Source organism: Antechinus flavipes, chromosome 6 (genome assembly GCF_016432865.1).
Source record: "Antechinus flavipes isolate AdamAnt ecotype Samford, QLD, Australia chromosome 6, AdamAnt_v2, whole genome shotgun sequence".
NCBI lineage: Eukaryota > Metazoa > Chordata > Mammalia > Dasyuromorphia > Dasyuridae > Antechinus > Antechinus flavipes.
In genome coordinates, this window is record NC_067403.1 from 83,528,530 (window position 1) to 83,548,571 (window position 20,042).

The 20,042-nt window shown below is 35.6% G+C and overlaps 1 protein-coding gene and 1 long non-coding RNA gene across 2 annotated transcripts in view; one reads left to right on the forward strand and one right to left on the reverse strand.

The window, feature by feature from the left end:
* Positions 1–396: 396 nt before the first annotated feature.
* LOC127541764 (uncharacterized) lies at positions 397–1,906 on the reverse strand. Its single transcript, XR_007948467.1, has 2 exons — positions 1,563–1,906; positions 397–1,135 (listed from the first exon to the last, which is right to left on the reverse strand). It is a non-coding gene; the product is annotated as an uncharacterized LOC127541764 (long non-coding RNA).
* The window catches only part of GUCY1B1 (guanylate cyclase 1 soluble subunit beta 1), a 67,789-nt gene continuing 48,152 nt past the window's right edge, over positions 406–20,042 (forward strand). Inside the window, exons 1-2 of the mRNA XM_051966992.1 lie at positions 406–1,096; positions 1,913–1,986. Of these exons, the coding sequence (XP_051822952.1) occupies positions 1,094–1,096; positions 1,913–1,986 (77 nt within the window). The 5' untranslated portion in view covers positions 406–1,093. The remainder of the gene's footprint in view (positions 1,097–1,912; positions 1,987–20,042) is intronic.

Here is a 20,042-nt window from a genome sequence, read left to right on the forward strand (position 1 = left end):
GCTTAAATAAACATATTCTTTTGTGTAGAAATTCAGTAGAGTATGTAATTTGTGTGCAATGATCTCATAGAAAATTGTCTTTAAAAAAAATGAATAACACAAATAATCTCTTTTCTAATGGTATGGTGGAGGATGCCCAGTAACATTACTTGGTAATAGTAGGCATATTATGCTCTAAAATTCAATTTCTTTTTCCATAAAATGAAGAGAATGTTAAGGATGAGGAGGAGCAAGAAGAAAATCTTATCTGGATTACAAATATAGAGCTCCAAGAGAACTTCATTTTAGAAATGAAAAATTTAGGCCCAAGCTTGTCGAATGCTGCCCAAGATTACAAAGGTAATAAGTACCAGAGGTCGATTTGGAACCCAGAGGGGTTAAATCATGTGCTCAAACTTACGCTTTAAACAAATTTATTTGGGTTGGTTTGACATTATAGCGAATGGACCAAGACCCTACAGAATAAATTTTACAGAATAAACTTGACGAGGGCTCTTTCAAATAAGGGAGGTGACAATATAGAATCACACCCATAGTCAACACGAGAGTTGGGTTACTGGGTGGCAGCGACCTTCATATTTATCCTTAACAACCGGCCTCTCGAAAAATATTCTCCCCGGAAAACAACAACTAGCCCCAAAGCCGGACTCCAGGCCTCTCCGCGATAGTTACAACCGCTTCTTCCCAGTCCCTGGCACCCCAAGACAGTAGAGGTGACTCTGGGAACATTGTAGACAGCTTCGTTTCAGGGCATCCGAATTCCCTCCTCTAGAGTTGATTGGTCGAGAGGCAGAGGACAAAAAAAAGCAGCCCCACGGCCGAACTCTTCATTGGCCGCTTGGAGGTGGCAATCAGGGCGGAGCGAGGGGGGTTCTGCTCCCGGCTCTGGCTGCCACCGCTGCTACCCCCGCTACCGCCGCCGCCGCCGCCGCCGCCTCCGCTGCAGCTCGATTGCGCCTTTACCACCTCTCCTGCTGCCGCTACCGTTGCGGTCCTGGTAGTGCTGCGACTGCAGGATCGCTCACTCGGCCTTGGGGCTGGGGAAGGGATTCCGGGGAGCTCTCCCGAGGAAATTTGAGGCCCGACTCACATTATGGTAAGTGCAGCAGCTTTGGGGGCCTGTGTTTTCTTTCACCTGGTTTTAGGGAGAGGGCACTTCTGAATCGCAACAGCGGCCCCGTCTCCTGGAGAGCCAGCTCTACCCCCTCCCGAATGGAAGGAGAAGCGTGGCCAGGGAACATCCTGAGCTGTTTTTCCCGGAGAGATGGGAGGGGTGGACGGAGATGGGGTAGTGGTGGTTGTAAATGGGGATGTGGAGAAGGAGAAAAAGGAAACAAGTAAGCAAGCTGTCTATTTCATCCTCCTCCCTTTTCCCCCATTCCCTTTCTCCTCCCCTGCCTCCCGTTTTTGGCAGGGATTGGGGAATGGAGTAGAGGGGAGATAAGGGCTTGGCCCCAGGAATTAGCCCAGCTTGTCCTATCGCTGAGGGTAGGGATAGTGCAAGGAAGGATGAGTGCAGCACTGTGGCGGGGGCTGGGGTGGGGTGGGGGAAGTGTGCTCACCCCCTCCCGCTCTGTGCGGATGCTCAGCTCCGCAGATGGCAGTGGCAGCAGGTGAGCAGAAGATAATAAGGGAGCCCTCTGGCCTGGAAGAATTTGGGACCGGGCTCTTGGTGCCCTTGAACGTATCCAGCCCTGGGCTTCTGAGCAGTTCTCCAGAAGAGAGTTGCACCCAAGATCCAATCCGAGGAATGACACGGGCACAAGCTTGCAAATTGATTAACCCACTGCGTTCCGGGAGGTGGGCGGGTGGGTTGGAGGAAGGGAAACGATGATTTCTCTTTTACTGTCTGTCATATGCCCTTTATCTCTAATTCTAATATTTAATGTCCCTCTGACTTTCTAATTTGCAGTACGGATTCGTGAATCACGCTTTGGAACTCCTAGTAATACGGAATTATGGCCCTGAGGTCTGGGAAGATATCAAGTAAGTGTGGCACTCCTCTCTTGTCATATGAGGGAGAGAGAGAGAGAGAGAGAGAGAGAGAGAGAGAGAGGAGAGAGAGAGAGAGACAGACAGACAGACAGACAGACAGACATAGAGACAGAGACAGAGACAGACAGATAGACAGACACAGAGACAGAGCAAGCGAGCCCTGGTTGCATTCCTAATACTCCTGGACAAATTCAGGGCTGCAGAAGGAACAATCTCTGTATCCTTCCACCAATCCCGAACTGAGTAACCCAGGCTCCTTCCTCCTCCCTAGAGAAACCCCCTTGCTTCTGCTCCCAGCTGCTGCTCAGTCCCAGCGCGGCCTGAGCTCCGGGTTCCCACGCTCTGAAGGGAAGGATGGAAGCAAAGGAATCAGTGAGTGCCGCCGAGAGGGCGCGGTTCAAGGCCTGGTCGAGGGATAGAGAGGGAGGGAGGAGTACGAAGACCAGGGAAGAGGTCTTGTGGTCACCACCATCTCCCTACAGAATCTGGTTTGCTGTGTTTCTGGCCCAGCCGTGGGAAAGAGCTGGGAATGCCCCTGTGTGACCCTAGAGCTGGTCGGTTCCTTCTCCCATACTGTTTGGGAGCCTAAAGGCCACCAGCCCTTACACAAACCCTGGCAGGCTGTGGATTCCCTTGCCTCCAAGGAATTCTCCGGCCCCCACCCCCCAAAGTTTTGGAGTGAAATAAAGCCATGGACCACTTGGGGGCAGGGGAAGGGAGGGATGTTGCACAGTGTTTGTTAAAACAAGAAAAGTCATGTTATCCTGACAAGATTTTTTGATAATTGGATAATTCCCATGTAGTTTTACTGCCACAACCCTGGAAACATAAGACATTGAAATTCAATTACTTAGCAGTCCTAGTTGAGTTCATTACAAATTCTGAAATGCAAAGTGAGATGTGCAGGAATTTGTTTGCCCATCTCAATCTTTTCATGGAATCATTACCAAGCTAATAATTTATAGCTTTAACCCAGGTCTCAGCTATGCAACTATCAACTATTCATCCATTATACCAACAAGCATTTATTAAATACCATCTATGTACCATGTACTTTGAGTCCGCAGCAATCAGAGAAATCAGTGTCTGAGTCTAGCAATGAAGCTTCCATGAACCCAGAAGCCTTCTATAATGACAGTCATCACTTTGTAGAGGCAACATTAATCACAAAGATTTTCTTTCAAAAGAGTCTTGGAATTTGTGGTTATTCTGTTGTAAAATTAACTGATAATACCAACCAGATATTTCTGCAACTAGTACACATTTGTTAAATAATAGGATGTTGTCCACTCCTTTTAAATTACTGCTGATTTTTATTTTCTCAACGATGTGTCTTGATGATGTGATATTTAAGAATAATTTTCTCCATAATAACATAATAATTCTATATTAATTGTTCTCCAAACTTTTTACAGCTATAATTAATTAATTCTTAAATGTTTTATTAGACAATTAAAGTTTCTTGTGCTCTTACAAAATCTGCTTTCATGGAAATAATCAGGGTTTCAAATTGAGACTAAGAAATGGACAGTTTTGTAGTTATAAAGCTTTTCTAGGGCTTTTTTTTCTTTACCTCTTCCTGACTGGGAAGAGTTTTATCTTTTGAATCATAAGGGAAACAAGTTTGGCAATTAGTCTTTTGAATTAGCTGGGTCTCAGGAACTTGTTATCTACCTAGATAATTGGATAATTCCCACTTAGTTTTATTGCCACAATCATGGAGACGTTGAAATTTAATTATTTAACTATATAATTTAAATGTTAGCACAAGCTTCAAATACTAATAAAATTGTTTCAATATTAGATAAAATAGATTCCTTTTACCAAATAATTTTACCCCATCTGTAAAATGGGAATACTAATCATTTCTTTAGTCTAAGATCCAATGAGAGCCAATCAGTGTTTGCTTTTTAAAGCTCTATTCATCACATAGTGCATTCTATCACCATACCCTTGTATAGGCTGTCCTTAGTGTCTGAAATGCATGCACCTTTAGAGTGACTTTAAGATGAAGCTCAAATATCACCTTCTCTGTGAGATCTTTCCTAATTCCTTCAGATACACTTAGTGACTCTATACTAAGTAGTGATGGAATTAGTTTGCATATGTTTTGTCTATACTCATAGGTATGTATATTACCTTCTCTAATAAAATATAAGTTCTGAAATGACGTGAACTATTTAAAACATTTTTGTTTTTAAATCTTGGGTACCTAGTACAAGATCTTGCATGTTATAGGCACTTAACTTTATCATCAAAAAAGAACAATATAAGCATATAAATTATGGGATGGTTAAAAAAAAAAACTGCCCTGGGCTAGGAGTCAGGAAATCTGGGGTCTGTATCCCAGCTTTTCCATCTTTTACCTATATAACCTCAGAGAAGCCAGTTAGTGTCTACGGGATTCAGTGTTCTCAGCTGTAAAGTGAAGTTTTTCAGTGAGATGATTTCTGGTGTTCCTTTCGGCACTTATATCCCTGATTTTTTTTTTTTTTTATCTGAATGACTAAAACAGAAGCAAAGGTCGCACATTCCCAACTTCCAGTTCAGACCCTTGTCAAGTGATGATGAAGAAAAGACAGTTTTAAAATGCAATTTGTTTCTAGATAATTAAAAAAGATTGATTTTACATTGGCCAATAATTAAAGCTCCCCCCTGTAGAACTTTAAACATTCTGCAAAAGTAAAAAGAAAAAGCCTCACACATGTGAGGCTTTTAGTTAGCCAGATGATGCTAAAAACACAGCCATACCCTCTATTTTTAATAAAGCTAAACCTATTTTTTGGTTCTTTTTGAAGGCAGATGGCTTTTAACTCATTGATTCTTATTACATCAGTGTAAGTAATATTCTTACATTCTGCTTAAGAAATTATGTTTAAACAGCATAAGAAATGAATTGGGTCATGTGAGAAACCACATCAGTATTTTTCATGCATAATTGACTCAAAGATTATGTTGCCTTGGAAAGGAAATACTGTGGCTTAAAATAGAATCTAGAAAGTGCCTTGGTTGCTGATTGGTCTTATCATTCCAAAGAAGATCTCTGTTTATGGAATTTAAAATATGATTTCAAAAAAATGGGTTTCATATATTAAATAAAAATGTTTTATGAAAATAAAAACATTACAACAGCTTAGCATCTATATCCTCATATTTAGCTAAAGTTTTTTCCCTCTTTCTGATCTGCTAGTGGCTCTTTATAAAGCTGACAATAAAAGCTAACATACTTTTGGTAACTTTAGTAGAATAAGATTTCTGGAAAGGCAAATCTATCTTGCATCAGAAAAACTGCTAAACATTTAAAATATAACCTAAATGACAGATTCCAAACAGAAAGCTCTAAATGGATAAAAGCTCTAAATATGTTTCATTTTATTAATTTCCACCTTCTCTCTTGACCATCACATAACCTTTTCACTGCCATTTTTAATTGTCCTGTTCTGGAGGGGGATGGGGTAGAGTTAGGACTTAAGGCAAGAAAAATCCCTAGGCCATGAGAAGCCAAAGCAGAGAGACTTTTTGGGAAAAAAAAGTTCAACTCTCTTATATTTTCCCTTTCTGCAAACTCTTGTAGAGAGTTCTGCAAACCTCATGTAGAGTTGCTGTGTGATGGCCCAAGCTCTTTCTCCATTATTCTATAAGTAACAAGTATTCCTTCAAAGATGCTGGCAATGGCAGGCCCTTTACTGCATCTGGCAGATACTGAAGTCCCAGGCTATGTCGAACAGCATATCGAGACAATGTTTTTAGGGTTCCTGGGGCAGAGCACAGCATAGTCAGTTTTTCACAAAGTTGCTGGTCTCTGGCTACTTCACCAGGCATAGTGCCATTTTTTCGTAATTCAAAGTGTCCAACAGCTCTGTGGAGGAGCTCAAAGCAAAAATCCTCTTTTTCTGTTCCAAGTCCCCTAACCAACAGAGCCACCAACTGGGAGATAAGTGTCTGGCCGTTTAAGTTGGTGACCCTGACCTCTGCACCATAGTCATAGCTTTAAAGAAATCATGATATTGCTAGCAGCTATTGTTTCTCTTTAGTAAAAACAATGAATCATTTTGTATCTGATTTGTAAACAATTAGGTACCGTGGAAAGTGCAGTGATTAATCTTGAAGATAGTAAACTTTGGATTCATATTCTACTGATGACTTTGTTCAGTTTTGTGACCTTGGGCATGTCTTTTTTAACCTCTGTAAGCCTCAGTTTCCTTATCTGGAAAATTAGTGTTTCAACAATCTTAAACTAGTAGGTAAGTGTCTACTAATTTTATTTTCATAGGATCCTAGCAAGCTTTAGAACTTAAAAGGGCTCTCTAAAGGGGTCACTTCCTCTAATACCATCATTTTAAGGAATAGGAAAACCAAAAGGGACAGTGATTTGCCTGTAGTCATATACAGTAGTAATAGAGGTAGTACTTTCACACCACAATGCCATCCTAGGATGTATCAACAGTAGGAACAGGTTATATATTAAGTCATCAACTAGAATCTAAGGTAGCCCAAATAATAAACAAAATCACTGTCCCATGGAAACTCTGGGTTGAATTTTAAAAAAATATTTAAAATGTTGAGATTTAAATTCTATTCCTTCCTCTCTCTCTCTCCTCGCCCTCTCCAAGAAGTAAGCAATCAGATATACTGAAATTATGTAAAACATTTCCATAACTGTCATTTTCTACAAGAAAACTTGAATAAAAGGAAAAAGTGAAAATAGTATGCTTTTGTATTCAAACAATATCAGTTCTTTTTCTGGAAGTGGACAATTTGTCTTTAGCATTATTTCTTTGGGATTGTCTTGGTTATTGTATTTCTGAAAATAGTTATTTGCAAGTCTTCATCAAATAATATTGCTGTTACTTTCATAATATTCTCCTGCTTCTGTTCACATTCCTATGCACTAGTTCATGTAAGTCTTTCTAGGTTTTTTCTGAAATCATTCTGCTTGTTATTTCTTATAGCCCAATATAGCCCATTACAATAATATTCCACAGCTTGTTTAGCCATTTACCAGTACCATGAGCAAATTAAGAATGCATGGAGTAGTTTATCACATTTATAGATAAGTGAATAATTTGGAACCAAATAAGATGTAGAGAGCATTGCAAAATATAAAATAGATAACTTTGATTATACAAAATTCAAAAAGCATTTTGAAAAAAAAAAAAAAAACAATGCAACCAAAATAAGGAAAGTAAAAAAAAAACTGGAAAAATTTTTGCAAAAAGTATCTCTGATAAAAGCCTCATTTCTCAAATATATAAAGAACCAAGTCAAATTTCTAAAAAATATGTCATTCCCCAATTGATAAATGGTCAAAGGATATGACCAGGAAGTTTTCAGATGAAAAAAATCTAATATATCCCTACTCATTTGAAAAAATGCTCTAAATTACTATTAGAGAAATGCAAACTAAAACAACTTTGAGATATCGCCTCATACCTATCAGATTGCTAATGTGACAAAAAAGGAAAACATTGGATGTTAGAGGGGATATGGAAAACCTGGGACACTAAAGCATAGTGGGTGGATTTGTAAATTAATCCAACCATTCTGGAGAGGAATTTAGAATATGCTCCAAGGGCTATGGAATTAAACATACCTTTAACAATACCAGGCTAGGTCTATGACATCAAAAAAAAAAAAAAAGAGTAAAGAACCTATTTGTACAAAAGTATTCATAAAAACTCTTTTTGTGGTAGCTAAGAATTGAAAATCAATGGATTAAGTTTTTAGCAAAGTACTAGGTCCAATGTGAAATTACAGAGTGTAAGTGTAGATAGCCAGTTTGTGGAGGGTTTTAAATGGAAAGGCCAAACAAATTAGTTGGAGAATAAGAACTTTCAAGAATATGTGAAGGATCAGGAATTATTTAGTCTGGAGAATAAAAGTCTGAGGGATAAACTAAAAATGACTACATATGCAATAGCATCCAGCTGTTCTCCCTCTCTACAAGGACAAATAATTCCTAAATGGACTTTTGTATTTGATGCTTAAGTTTGACATAATGAAAGGTCATGGATTTGGAATAGATTGGATTTTTCCAAGTGGTTAACTACCTCAAGGCCAAGACTTCTTATCTATGAAATGGTTTTATGTCAGGTTCTGCCTAAAGGCAGTGGGATACACTACTTGATTATACAAGAGCCTGTAATTCCTGTTTTTGTCCTATATCACTGGCTGCCTGCCCCGTGAAAGCTTCCTGGTGGATGGAATGAAACTAACATACACACACTCTCTTTGTCTCTCTCTCTTTTTCTCTGTGTGTATATGTGTGTCTGTCTGTCTCTCTCTTTATATTTTTGTCTCTGTCTCTTCTCTGTACCTTTCTGTCTGTGTTTCTGTCTCTCTCTGTGTCTGTCTCTGTCTGTCTCTCTCTCTCTCTCTCAAATCTTTCTTTCTTTCTCTTCTTCCCTAATGGAAGTCTCTGTCTATGTCCTACCCTTCTTTCCTACCCAACCTTCTTTCCTCCTATATTGCTATAGTGGCTAACTTTGGCAATCAGGAACTTTTTTGTTCTAGTTAATATAGTCAGTGGGAAGTTTTAAATTTTTGCCACTATAGATCCCCCCAATCAAAATTACAAAAAAAGTAATAATTATCAAACTAAATATAACCATCTTAGATTCTATCAGATTAAACTAGACTTGATAGTTGTTTTAAGGGATAGACACTACTTAAATTCACAACTCAAGCTGAAGGGATCATTGCAAATTATGTTTAAAGAGACACATAGCACAAAATATATGTGAAAAATATTGCTCCTGTGTAGTTTTTCATTTTAGATTTAGCCCAGCTTCTGACCACAGTACCACCATTTTTCAGTCTTTCCAGCTAAAACCTTTCCTGATGAATTCTTTCTTTATCAGAGTCATGTAAATGGTGGTACACTAGATAGCTCTGGCATCAGGAAGACCCGAGTTTAAGTCCAGCCTCAGATAACTTGCTAGCTGTGTGATCTTGAGCAAATCAATTTAACTTCTCATTCAGTGTTCTCCACTGTAAAATGAGGATAATAATAGCACCTACCTTCCAGATTGTTGTCATACTCCAGCACAAAATGAGAAAGTATTTGTAAAGTGCTTTGTAAACTTTAAAATATTATATAATAATTATATTAAACAGTTAATATTTATATGGCTCTTACTATGTTCCAGGTATTGTACTGAGCACCTTACATAAGTTATTCTATTTGATCCTCACAACAGCCCAGATGAGAACTGAGGCAAATAGAACTTAAGGGATTTGCTTAGGACCACAAATCTAGTTAAGTGTGAGGCTATGTTTGAATTTAGGTCTTTCTGAGTCGAGATTCCAAATTCTTCTTATTATAAGTATAATCTCTTATTATTCATTTCAAGAGAGAGAAGCAATGTCTAATGTAAGGTAGAAGAAATGGGAAATGGATGTGATCTAAAGATTATTTCAAGGGAAGAGAGAACAAGACTTAATGACCAAATGGATATGTAATTATAATAGCTCACATTTATATTTATGCTAAGCAGTACAGCAGGAGTCTTGAATCACTTGGGATCAGAATGTTTAGCTGTGACATTCTCATGGCGAATCACTTCTCTGAGCCCCTGTTCTGTCTACAAAAAAGAATTAAGATACTTGCATCACCTACTAATTTTACCAAGTAATCATGAGGAAGTGCTTTGTAAACTTTTGAGTGCTATATAAATGTAAGGTATTAAATCTGTCCTGCATACTAGTACCAGAATAACTTATATAGAATAATGCAAACAGCATGTTACCTCCTTCTTTAATTTTCTATGATTCATTCCCTCCCTCAAGAAATCTAAACTCCTCTGCATGTCTTTTAATGTCCTCCATAATCGCACCTCATCCTATCTACTACCTACTTAACCTCATTTTTTTCTTTTTTCCAAGACCTGTTCTTTACTGTGGTTGGGCCACCCCACTCAACCTATCCAGTCTTTTTCCTTCTCCATCTTCCTATCCACTAAAATGCCCTCCTTCCCCTCCAATTTTCCAAATCCTGTTTAATCCTTCAAAGTCAAGCTTGTGTTCCAACTTTTTCTGTGAACTCTTTTCCAAACAGTTCCTCACAATTTTGTCTTTATTCTTCACTGTTTTATTTCTCCATTTGTTTCTAAGTTCCCTGAGAGTAGATACGTGCCCTGTATCCCAGATGTGCAAAACTTACCTCAACAAATATTTGCTGGATCAGACTACATTACATCTTCCTTTATTTTTGAAAATACAAGTTTTAGGTCTTCTGCTGACATTTTGTTGTTAGTAGTTTAGTGGCAACTAGGTAAAGTCTTGGAGAAAATTGTAAATCTCATACTTCAAGGGCAAGAATCTGCCCTTAACTTTTTGGACAGCTTTTAGCCAACATTAACAAGACACATCTCAGTATGCATATCAACATGATTTTGTATATCTGGAATTTGAATTTATATATCTTACCTTGTCCTCCCTCCCCCTCTAAAAAAAAAAAAATCAACATAAGCGCCTCAATCTTGGGAATTACATATTATTTTACCTTTAAAAAAAGTGCCTCTTGATCCAATTCAGTTCCAGTTGGTCAGTGATGAACAGAACCAGCTACATCCAGAGAAAAAAACACTGGGAAGTGAGTGTGGACAACAATATAGCATTTGCACTCTTTCTGTTGTTGTTTTGTTTTTTTTTTTTTTTTTTTTTTGCATTTTTACTTTTCTTCCCAGATTAGTTTTACCTTTCTAAATCCGATTTCTCTTGTGTAACAAGAGAACTGTATAAATATATACATCTATATTGTATTTAACATACACTTTAACATGTTTAACATATATCAGACTGCCTGCCATCTCGGGGAAGGGGTGGAGGGAAGGAGGGGAAAAGTTGGAACAGAAGTGTTTGCAAGGGTCAATGTTGAAAAATTACCATACATATGTTTTGTCAATAATAAAGCTATAATCTTCAACATATTTAACATGTATTGGTCAACCTGCCATATGGGGGAATGGGTAGGGGGAAGGAGGGGAAAAGTTGAAACAAAAGGTTTTGCAACTGTCAATGCTGAAAAAATTCCCATGCATATATATCTTGTAAACAAAAAGCTATAAGATAATAAAAAAGTTAAAGCCATAATAATAATAATAAAAGAAAAAATGCCTCTTCACATATAAGTGTTTGTTGAAATGAGTTAAAATACCCCATTAGCAGCCTCAACTTCTGAAATAGCTGTGAAGGCAAAGGCTTGGATTATTGGAGCAAACAGATTTTCATGAACCAATCTAAAATTATCGTTACAAACAAAACAAAACAAAACAAAACAAAAAACCACCACGTATTCTTTAGTTCAAATTCAGCCTAAGATACTTACTAGATGTGTAACCCTGGGTAAGTAACTTAATCCTGTTTGCCTCTGTTTCCTCATCTGTAAAATGATCTTGGAGAAGAAAATGGTAAACTACTTTTTTTGCCAAGAAAACCTCAAATGGAGTCTTGGAGAGTTGGATATAATTGAACAATAACTGAACAACAAGAAAAATACTCTGCTAGACTTTAATTACTATTTTTATGCTGAATAACACATTTTAGGTTTTTGCTTATATTATGGTTTAAAACATGATTATTCAGGTACATTTTTCATATGATCTTTAGCTGAGAACTTTACGGTTTTCTCACAAAAATCCACTGATAAAACAATAATTAATAATTTGTTAGAGATAATACTGTTTATAGATAACAAAGCAGTTCCTTCTTTTGTTTCCAGGGCAAAAGTTTATGTTTTAAAGTTTTATGGCCTAATCCATCAATTTGTTCTTTCAGTGAAGTTTTTCACTGTTCGAAAATTCCAATAATCTCAAACCCTTTACCAAACAAAGTCATTTCCTAATGGGCACTTAAATCACCCAAATGTACCTAACTGGAAAGAATTTGAGAGCCAGTAATATCCTCTCTTTTCCTACCTTTTGCCTTATTGGGTGAGATTTCTTAGCAATCTGACATCTCAGCTAACATATTAGAAAGGAAGCCAGTAAATGACAATCAGAAATGACAGTCTACAACCTCTCTGGGTCATATGAGCAAATGATTAGGAGCTGTATTATTTTAGCCATTTTCTAAGCAGCACTTAGCACAGTACCTGGCACATAATAGGTACTTAATAAATGTTTATTAGATTGGATTGGCCATGTTAACACATGTGAAATTAAATAGGAAATAGAGGTAATTATTTTGAGAATTTCAACAGATATGATTTTGGACAGAAATTACCTGCTAAATATGGGGAAGGAAATTTCTAAAAGCATTAATGATCCAAGTAAATCTTTCACTTATCTACCAATTTTTTTTTCCTGAATGAACAATACCTTTGGCATACCATAAGGTTATCTTATTTGGAAAGATTTTGTTGTTTTCATTTATTTATAGAAAACAATGACACACATTGTTTATTAACTGTTTTATATTGTGATATAGTGGGAAAAGTATTGAACTTTGGGTTAGAAAATCTACCTTTTGTTAGCAAGATAATCTTGGTGAATTCATATAATCTCTTTTTTATCTCAGTTTCTTCATCTATAAATAGAGATAATAATATATTGGCTTATCTAATTTTTATTGTGTCTTAGTATTATGAGGTGGGGTAGATGAGATAGTTCATAGGAAAAAACTTTAGACTGCAGAATGTAGAGGAATGAACCCTCCCCTGGAGTCAGTTTTATCGATTTTTTAGTTTTATCGTTTAGTTTTAGTTTATCGATTACCAATTGTGTGAGTTTAGCCAAATCCCTGAAATTCTCTGATTCTTATTTTTTAAGTCTGCTAAATCAGATGGAATGGATATATGACCTCAGTATTCCTTTTCAGCTCCAAGTCTGTGATGCAATGAATTGTAAGATGTTATTCTTATAGATTTTCTACTTTTTTAATTAAGAAAAATTAAGCATAGTGTTAATATGTTAGAAGTTTCATTTCACATAATTTGAAAGTTACCATGGGGGGAAAAATTCCTGAGTAATCCTGATTGTCTTAATTTGGATTTCATTCTTTGGGATTTAATTAGTTGAGACAAAGGAGCTTATCCTGTTTCAGAGAACTATGCACACATGTTTTTGCATCAGAGACTATCTCTTGTTGGTTAGGAAAGATAGATGAATATACTACTCTATTAGCTTCCAGGTCTCAGGCACCAGACTCCCCCACATAGTCCCTGGTCTTCCTGACTAGTCTTTGTTCTGTGTCTGGAAACAATTACATTATCCCCCATTCCTTATTATGTGATATCATTAAAATGCCTTTTCTACCATTCTGTAAAAGCAGTCACATGTTGTTTCTGATGATTTTTTATGCTATAGCCCTTGTGAAATATTAAATTGATCTCAAATTGATATTATTGAAATAATGGTATGGTTAGTAAAATCACCTATTGATGGAAATCTAGTATCTCTAAACAAATCACAGAATCTCCGAATTAGGGAAGACACAGATATAACTTAGATTAATTCCTCTATAAGCAGGAATCTCCTCTCCAACAATCCAGAAATGTCCCTGAACATAGTAGATAGAGAACCCTATTACCAATTGAGGCAGCTCATTCCACTTGAGATCAGTCGTAATTGTTGAAAAGTTCTTTCTGATATCAAAACCTAAAATCTTCCTCTTAGCAGCTTTCATCCACTGCTCTTACTTATCCTGTCCTCTGGACTTAAGCAAAGCAAATCTGATAGTCTGTTAATATGACAGCCCACCAGGGACTTAATACTTTCATACTCTAACCCAGTCACAAGTTTTCAGACTAACCAACCATAATTTCTTCATCTAATTTTCCAATGATTGTGTCCATTTCTTAGAATTCATCTTGGACTCCTTTCTCAGAATGTGATATCATTTTTTAAAAATTTACTAAACCTTTGATTTTATTGGTCAATCATTTCAGAGGGGCCCAACTCTTCATGACCACATATGGGTTTTCCTTAGCAAAGATACTGGAGTAGTTGGCCATTTCCTTCTCCAGCTCATTTGACAAATGAGGAAACTGAGGCAAACATGATTAAGTGACTTACCCAGAATCATACAGTTTGAAAGTGTCAGAGGTCATATTTGAACTCAGGTCTTCCTTGCTCCAACCTTAGAACTTTTATGTACTGCTCCACCTTAATTGGTGTAGGAAAGAACAAATGAGAAAACACCCTCCACCAATGCAAACAGGCACCTGTTCTTCAGTTGTATTTCTAAATAAATTATTTGGGGGCACTGAAAGGTTCAAATGACTTGTGTCAAAAGTAAATCTTGAATGTAGGTCTTTCTAATTCAGAGGCTAGCTTTCTACCTAGTATGTCACATTACATCTTTAGAGACAGTCCTAAAATGTAGTATCCAGAACCAAAAGCTGTACCTCAAATAGAGTCTGAGGAAGGGAGACTGAAGATAAAACTTCCTGTTATGAAAGAATGTGGGTTAGGAGGCTCATTGGGCAGTTTTGAAAAGATCTCAGAGAATAGCCAGGTTTGCAAATGTTATATAGGGACTTAAGCATAGCACAATTAAAGGTGGTACCAAAAGAGCATTTAGATAAGTTATTATATATTAGATTATTTGCTGTTTAGGGGAAGGGGTGGGAGAAAAGGAGAGAAAAAAATTTGGAACACGAGATTTTGCAAGATTGAATGGTGAAAACTATCTTTGCATATGTTTTGAAAATAATAAGCCACTTTTTAAAAAATAAAATTTAAAAATAGATAAAAGTTATTTCTTGAATTATTTCTTTAAATTTGTGTATTAAGAGGTATTCTACAAAACAGTGGGGGCTAAGGAGTTATTGCAAAAGCTTTATGCATCCATATGTGTTCCAACCATAGTAATTTTGTCACGCTTTTGTCAGTCAACCTGTGCTAGAGAAATAGCTACATTAACCCTGAGAACTTTTTTGTATTCAAACAGAGATCTAAATACTCAGAAAATAGAGCGCTGGTATAGATCCATCTTATAAAATCTCTGAAAAGTATTTTTCTGTGCCAAATGCTTAACTTAATTTTTAAAAATTTTAAAGAAAAATTGCTTTGTGGCTTTCATTTTGACAGTGGAAAGATAGTTCAGGGAGAGGATTGTGGCCAAACTCGTACTTTTACGAGTTTGCAAGTTGTAGAGAAGCTAGGTCAAGACACATACTATATGTATATGTTTATGTATGACAGGCTTTTTAACTTAATCTAAATTATTAACATTCTCTTACATCTAAACAACTAAAAAACAATATATCAGACTTGATTTGCAGACCTTTCCCATTTCCAAGATGTCAATATTCACATTGCAAAACTAACAATTGACTTCCCATTTAGAGCTGGCACCAATACTTACTTGGTTCTTTTCTAGCCATTCTTCTGTCACCATGCACACAAAATAAAGAATTTGTCTGAAAGTTCTGTCTCATCTCTGTACTTCTTGTGTCAATTTTGACCTATTTCATATTAAATTCTTCTTCATCTTTTGGACATGTCCAATGAATTGATTGAAAATGATTGTTTTTGTTGTTTGATTTCATTTTTTGACAAGGATTTTCTTTTTTTCTTTTTCTTTTTTTCCAATTTAAAGAAAATTGGTGAAGAGAAGAAAAAATCTTTGATAATTGAATAAAATCAGTTTTTTATAATCATAGATGCAGTACTCACCCCTATTTTGGAGAACAAGGAAACATTTATTTTTAAAAATAACAAAGGACATATAAATGTTCAAATGGATAATTCTTATGTGTATAAACTCTGTAAAAGCAAAACATGAAACTTATTGAATGAAAACATTTCTGTTGGACACTGAGATATAACTGTTCAGATACTTAACTTTGCAATGATCTGATTTGCCACAAGACTAGAGCTTGGTTGAGCAACATAAATGGATAGTTCTCATACCTATGGGATTACTTGAAGTGTAGATTTTCTATGTTGCTTGTTAAAAAGCAATTATTTTAGGTTGCCATTATGTTGTGAAAATTTTAGTACCTAACTTAGGTACTAACTTAAAAATGTTTGGTAGAGCAAAAGAGGGGACAATTTTTTGCGGGAATCAAGATATCTGGGAATACCTGCAATTAGAACATTTTTTTTCCTTCAGAAAAATGTTTTTAATCTTCTGAAATAATTTGAGTTTAAGTACTTGCTATGAATATTTTAGTATATATGGAATATTTCTTACCATTTCTCCTTCTCTATATATGATCTTCTGACAATAAGCCATGGGTTCTGTATAGTAAATCATATAATGCCTGACCCTTGCCAGATGAATGGGGATTGATATACAGGATACTGAAGCTGAGTGAGTATTATCTTTGTGCTATGCTAATATATAATTCTACCTTGTTTTCCCAGCCAATGTCCACTCTTTGTAGATAGACTAAATGAAAATACTTCACAGCAATTGAGGACCCAAGTACCAGACATCTTATAATGTAGTCCTTTGCATCCCAGGCTGGCCCAGAATAAAAAAAAAAAAATTAGACTTCATTTCCTTTCTGTTTTCTTGAACATTAATCTTATAAACATCAAAGCTAAACCTTGTTTCTAACCTACTTTTGCTTATAGTGGAATCCTATAAGAATCTAAAGTTCTTTAGCTAGCAGATTTTCTCTTCCTCTTTTGATTTTGAATCGCTGGCAACAAAAGTCCATCCTCCAGTTTTCTGCTACCAGTACTTCTTCTCCCTTCCTCCCATCCACATCAACCTTATTTCTTCAGTGTCCCCCTCCCATTTCACCTTTCTCCATCATGTTCTTTGGTACTCTTCCCACTCTATTTTTGTTCATTCACAAACTTCTATTCATAATCTCCCTTTTCTTTTCATACTTCTTCCATATCTTTAGAATCACAGAAACCTGGTTCCCTCTAAATACCCCAGAAGACACTGGCATATTCAAATATTTTGTTTTACAGAATGATCTAAATTTCTGTGGAGCTAAAGCTTGGGGAGAGTGGATATTTACTATATCCATTAGATGGTCTTTATCAAATAGTCTTGACCATCTTCGCCAAAACTGGGTTTCCTTTCCACATTTTCCCAATACTGGAACTATTAAAGAGATCCTAAATCCAATTCTTTTTTTAGTCTTACTCAAAATTTTCATTCAAAATAAAAAAAATAATGAGCATAAAGTGAAATCCTACTTTGAGGAATGCCTCAATTGTCACTTCCAGAAACTTTTCCTACCACAACCAGATTTATTACCCTGATTCTTACTGCAGTTCTCTACTGGTCCCCAGGACATTTTCCTTCTTTTCTCATATAACTCAATTCCTCACTTAGAGTCTTCTCTTTCAGCCCAGTACATTCCCTTATACTTGTCAACTTCATCATAGAAGTTAATGTTTTTCCAGATATCCTCTCTCCTACTTCATCTACATTCTTAATTCCCACCAGTAGCACTTTTATTCCATCTGAGCCACACACAAAGATAGTCATAACTTTGAGATCATCAAAGTATTTTGCCTTACCAAAAGTATTTTAACTCCAGAATCCAAAAATTGAAATTTATCTGTTTAGCCGCCATCACCTATCTTTCCTTCTCTCATGGGTTTAATATCTCTAAAACTTATTATTCATCTTCATCATGAGCTCCACTTACAGCATCCTTCATCTATAAAATCTTACTTTCTCTAACAATAATAATTTAGAGTACCTAACTACCCTTATCAGCTTACATAAATTTAATTACCTATATTAAAATGCAATCAACTCTACATTCCTACTTCTTTTCTATTTCTTGTGCTACAATTTTTTGTGCATCACTAATAGCCTGCTAAATCTTTTTACTTGAATGTATTGCAAGCATTTCACGCTCAACAAACTGAAAACACAACTCACAAAATTTGTGTGACTATGTTTCTGCTTAAAATGCTTTAATGACTCTCTATTCCCAATAATAGGATAAAATACAAACCCTTTTGTCTACGACTTAAAGCTTTTCACAGATTATCCCCAAACTACCTTTCACACTGCCAAACTCCTATAGAAAATTGTCTGTAGTTATTTCCCCTAACAAACATTATAATTCATTCAAATTTGCCTCTTTATCCCACCTTAGTGTATATTTGATGTACTGTACTTCTCTGTGTACAAGTTGTTTTTCCCATCACTTGAACATACACGCTTTGAAGGCAGGGATTTATTTTAGTCATTACCTCTGGAGAACTTTAGTATAGTACTGGATTGCAGGAACTTATATTTTTAAAAAATTAACTGGAACCTTTGAAAACATTGTGTAGTATTTTTATATAGGTTTTCTTGAAATATAAATTTATTGTTTTATATTGAATACATTCTTATGTTTTGATGTGCACATGGCAATATTTTTTTTTCTTTTTTTGTTTTGTATTTAAGTTTAAAATAGAAAAAATATTTTTAATTAAAAAAATAACTGATTTGATGTTTTGGGGAAGTTTAAAATACTTAGAATTTTGAAAATGATTTGAATGTTGATATTGTATTACAGCTGACATTTCCAACATTTATAAACCTTGTTTTCTCGGTAATTTTTCCTCCTTTGCAAAGGATAAAAGGCAGAAACCCATATCCCTGATCTTCTTTTTTGGCTTCTATGTTTTTCTCACCACTTTTTTGTCCTCTTTTCCCATTCTCATAATACAAGAAAAAATATCATAAACATTTTATTTTTTAAAAATGAATATTGGAAGATTTCTTTATGGAAATAACGACAAAAAAGAAATGAGACAGAATGGGTGTCTGATATTATACTTAGAGCTCTCATATCAGCTACATCCTATTACGTGTTCATTTTGTTATCTAAAAAAAAAAGTTTCCTTTTATTTTTAGTTCATTTAATTGGATTTTACCAAGATTCTGTATATAAATTGTAAGATTTTTAAAAAGCAAAATAAAAGATTACTCCCGAATTATCTTAGATCTTTTTTCAATTAAAGGACTTAATTTAGAATTATTCAGAGCTGGAAAATTCTTCTTCATTGTATATATATTATTTTAGAGCTGGAAAGGATGCTTAGAGATCATTTAATTCAACCACCTTTTATAAGTGGAGATACTGAGAGTAGATTATATCAGAAATAGCATTTCAATCCAAGTCCTCCCAATTCCTGTATTCAGGTTGACCCATTTAAAGTTTACAGTGGATAACTAACTCCTCTATATATCTTTGTGGTAAATCAGTGGTTATTGTTTTTAAAAATAACAATACTGACTGTAGAAATCTTTGAGATTTTTGTCTCTTACAATTAAAAATTAAATATCTTGCTTTGTTTCTGAAATCCAAAGGTGACTTGATTCATAAATCATTTTGCTGTTTTGTTTCTGTTTAATTTGGAAATTGCTTTTCAAGAACTGCTTCCACATGAAAGCTGGAACTTGGGGTACTACTATACATTACTTGTGGGTGTATTAGAAAGATTGTCTTTTGATGGTTGAAAAATTTTTTGAGAGGCATTTGAGATCAAATGACTTGCCTGGGGTCACACAGCTATTAAGTATCTATGGCTGCATTTGAATTCAGATCCTTCTGATTTGAGGGCTATCTATTGTGCCACCTAGCTACCTCTTCAATTGCATACTCTTTCTACCCAAGTTTTCTTAACAAGTTAAAAAAAAAGCTGCTTCTTTTTTTCTTTCTTTCCTTCCTTTTTTTTTCTTCTTCATCTTCTCCTTCATCATTTTCTTCTCCTCCTCCTTCTTTTTCTTCTCTCTCTTTCTCTCTCTCTTCATTTGGTTCTCCACACTTTAACGAGATATCACAAGCCCCTCTTTAAAGTTTTGATATTATAATAGCTTGGCCACTTTCCTCTTCTTTGAGTATTATTAATGTTACACTACAAAAAAAAAATTCACCATGGGAGGCTTACAGATAAGGCATAAATTATAACAGAATCAACAAGTGTAACAACAGAGATAAAGGAATTTTTGCAAGTCATCCAGAAAACAGTTCAAGTCCTTATATGAGTCAGTATAGAAAATAAAATTCTTTTAGTTGATTGAAACCTCTATACCACCAGAATTCATTTTTAACCAGTTACCCAAGAAAACTCAATTTGTATGTTACTAAATCATCGATAAAAATAAAAATTTGACATTAATCCACCTTC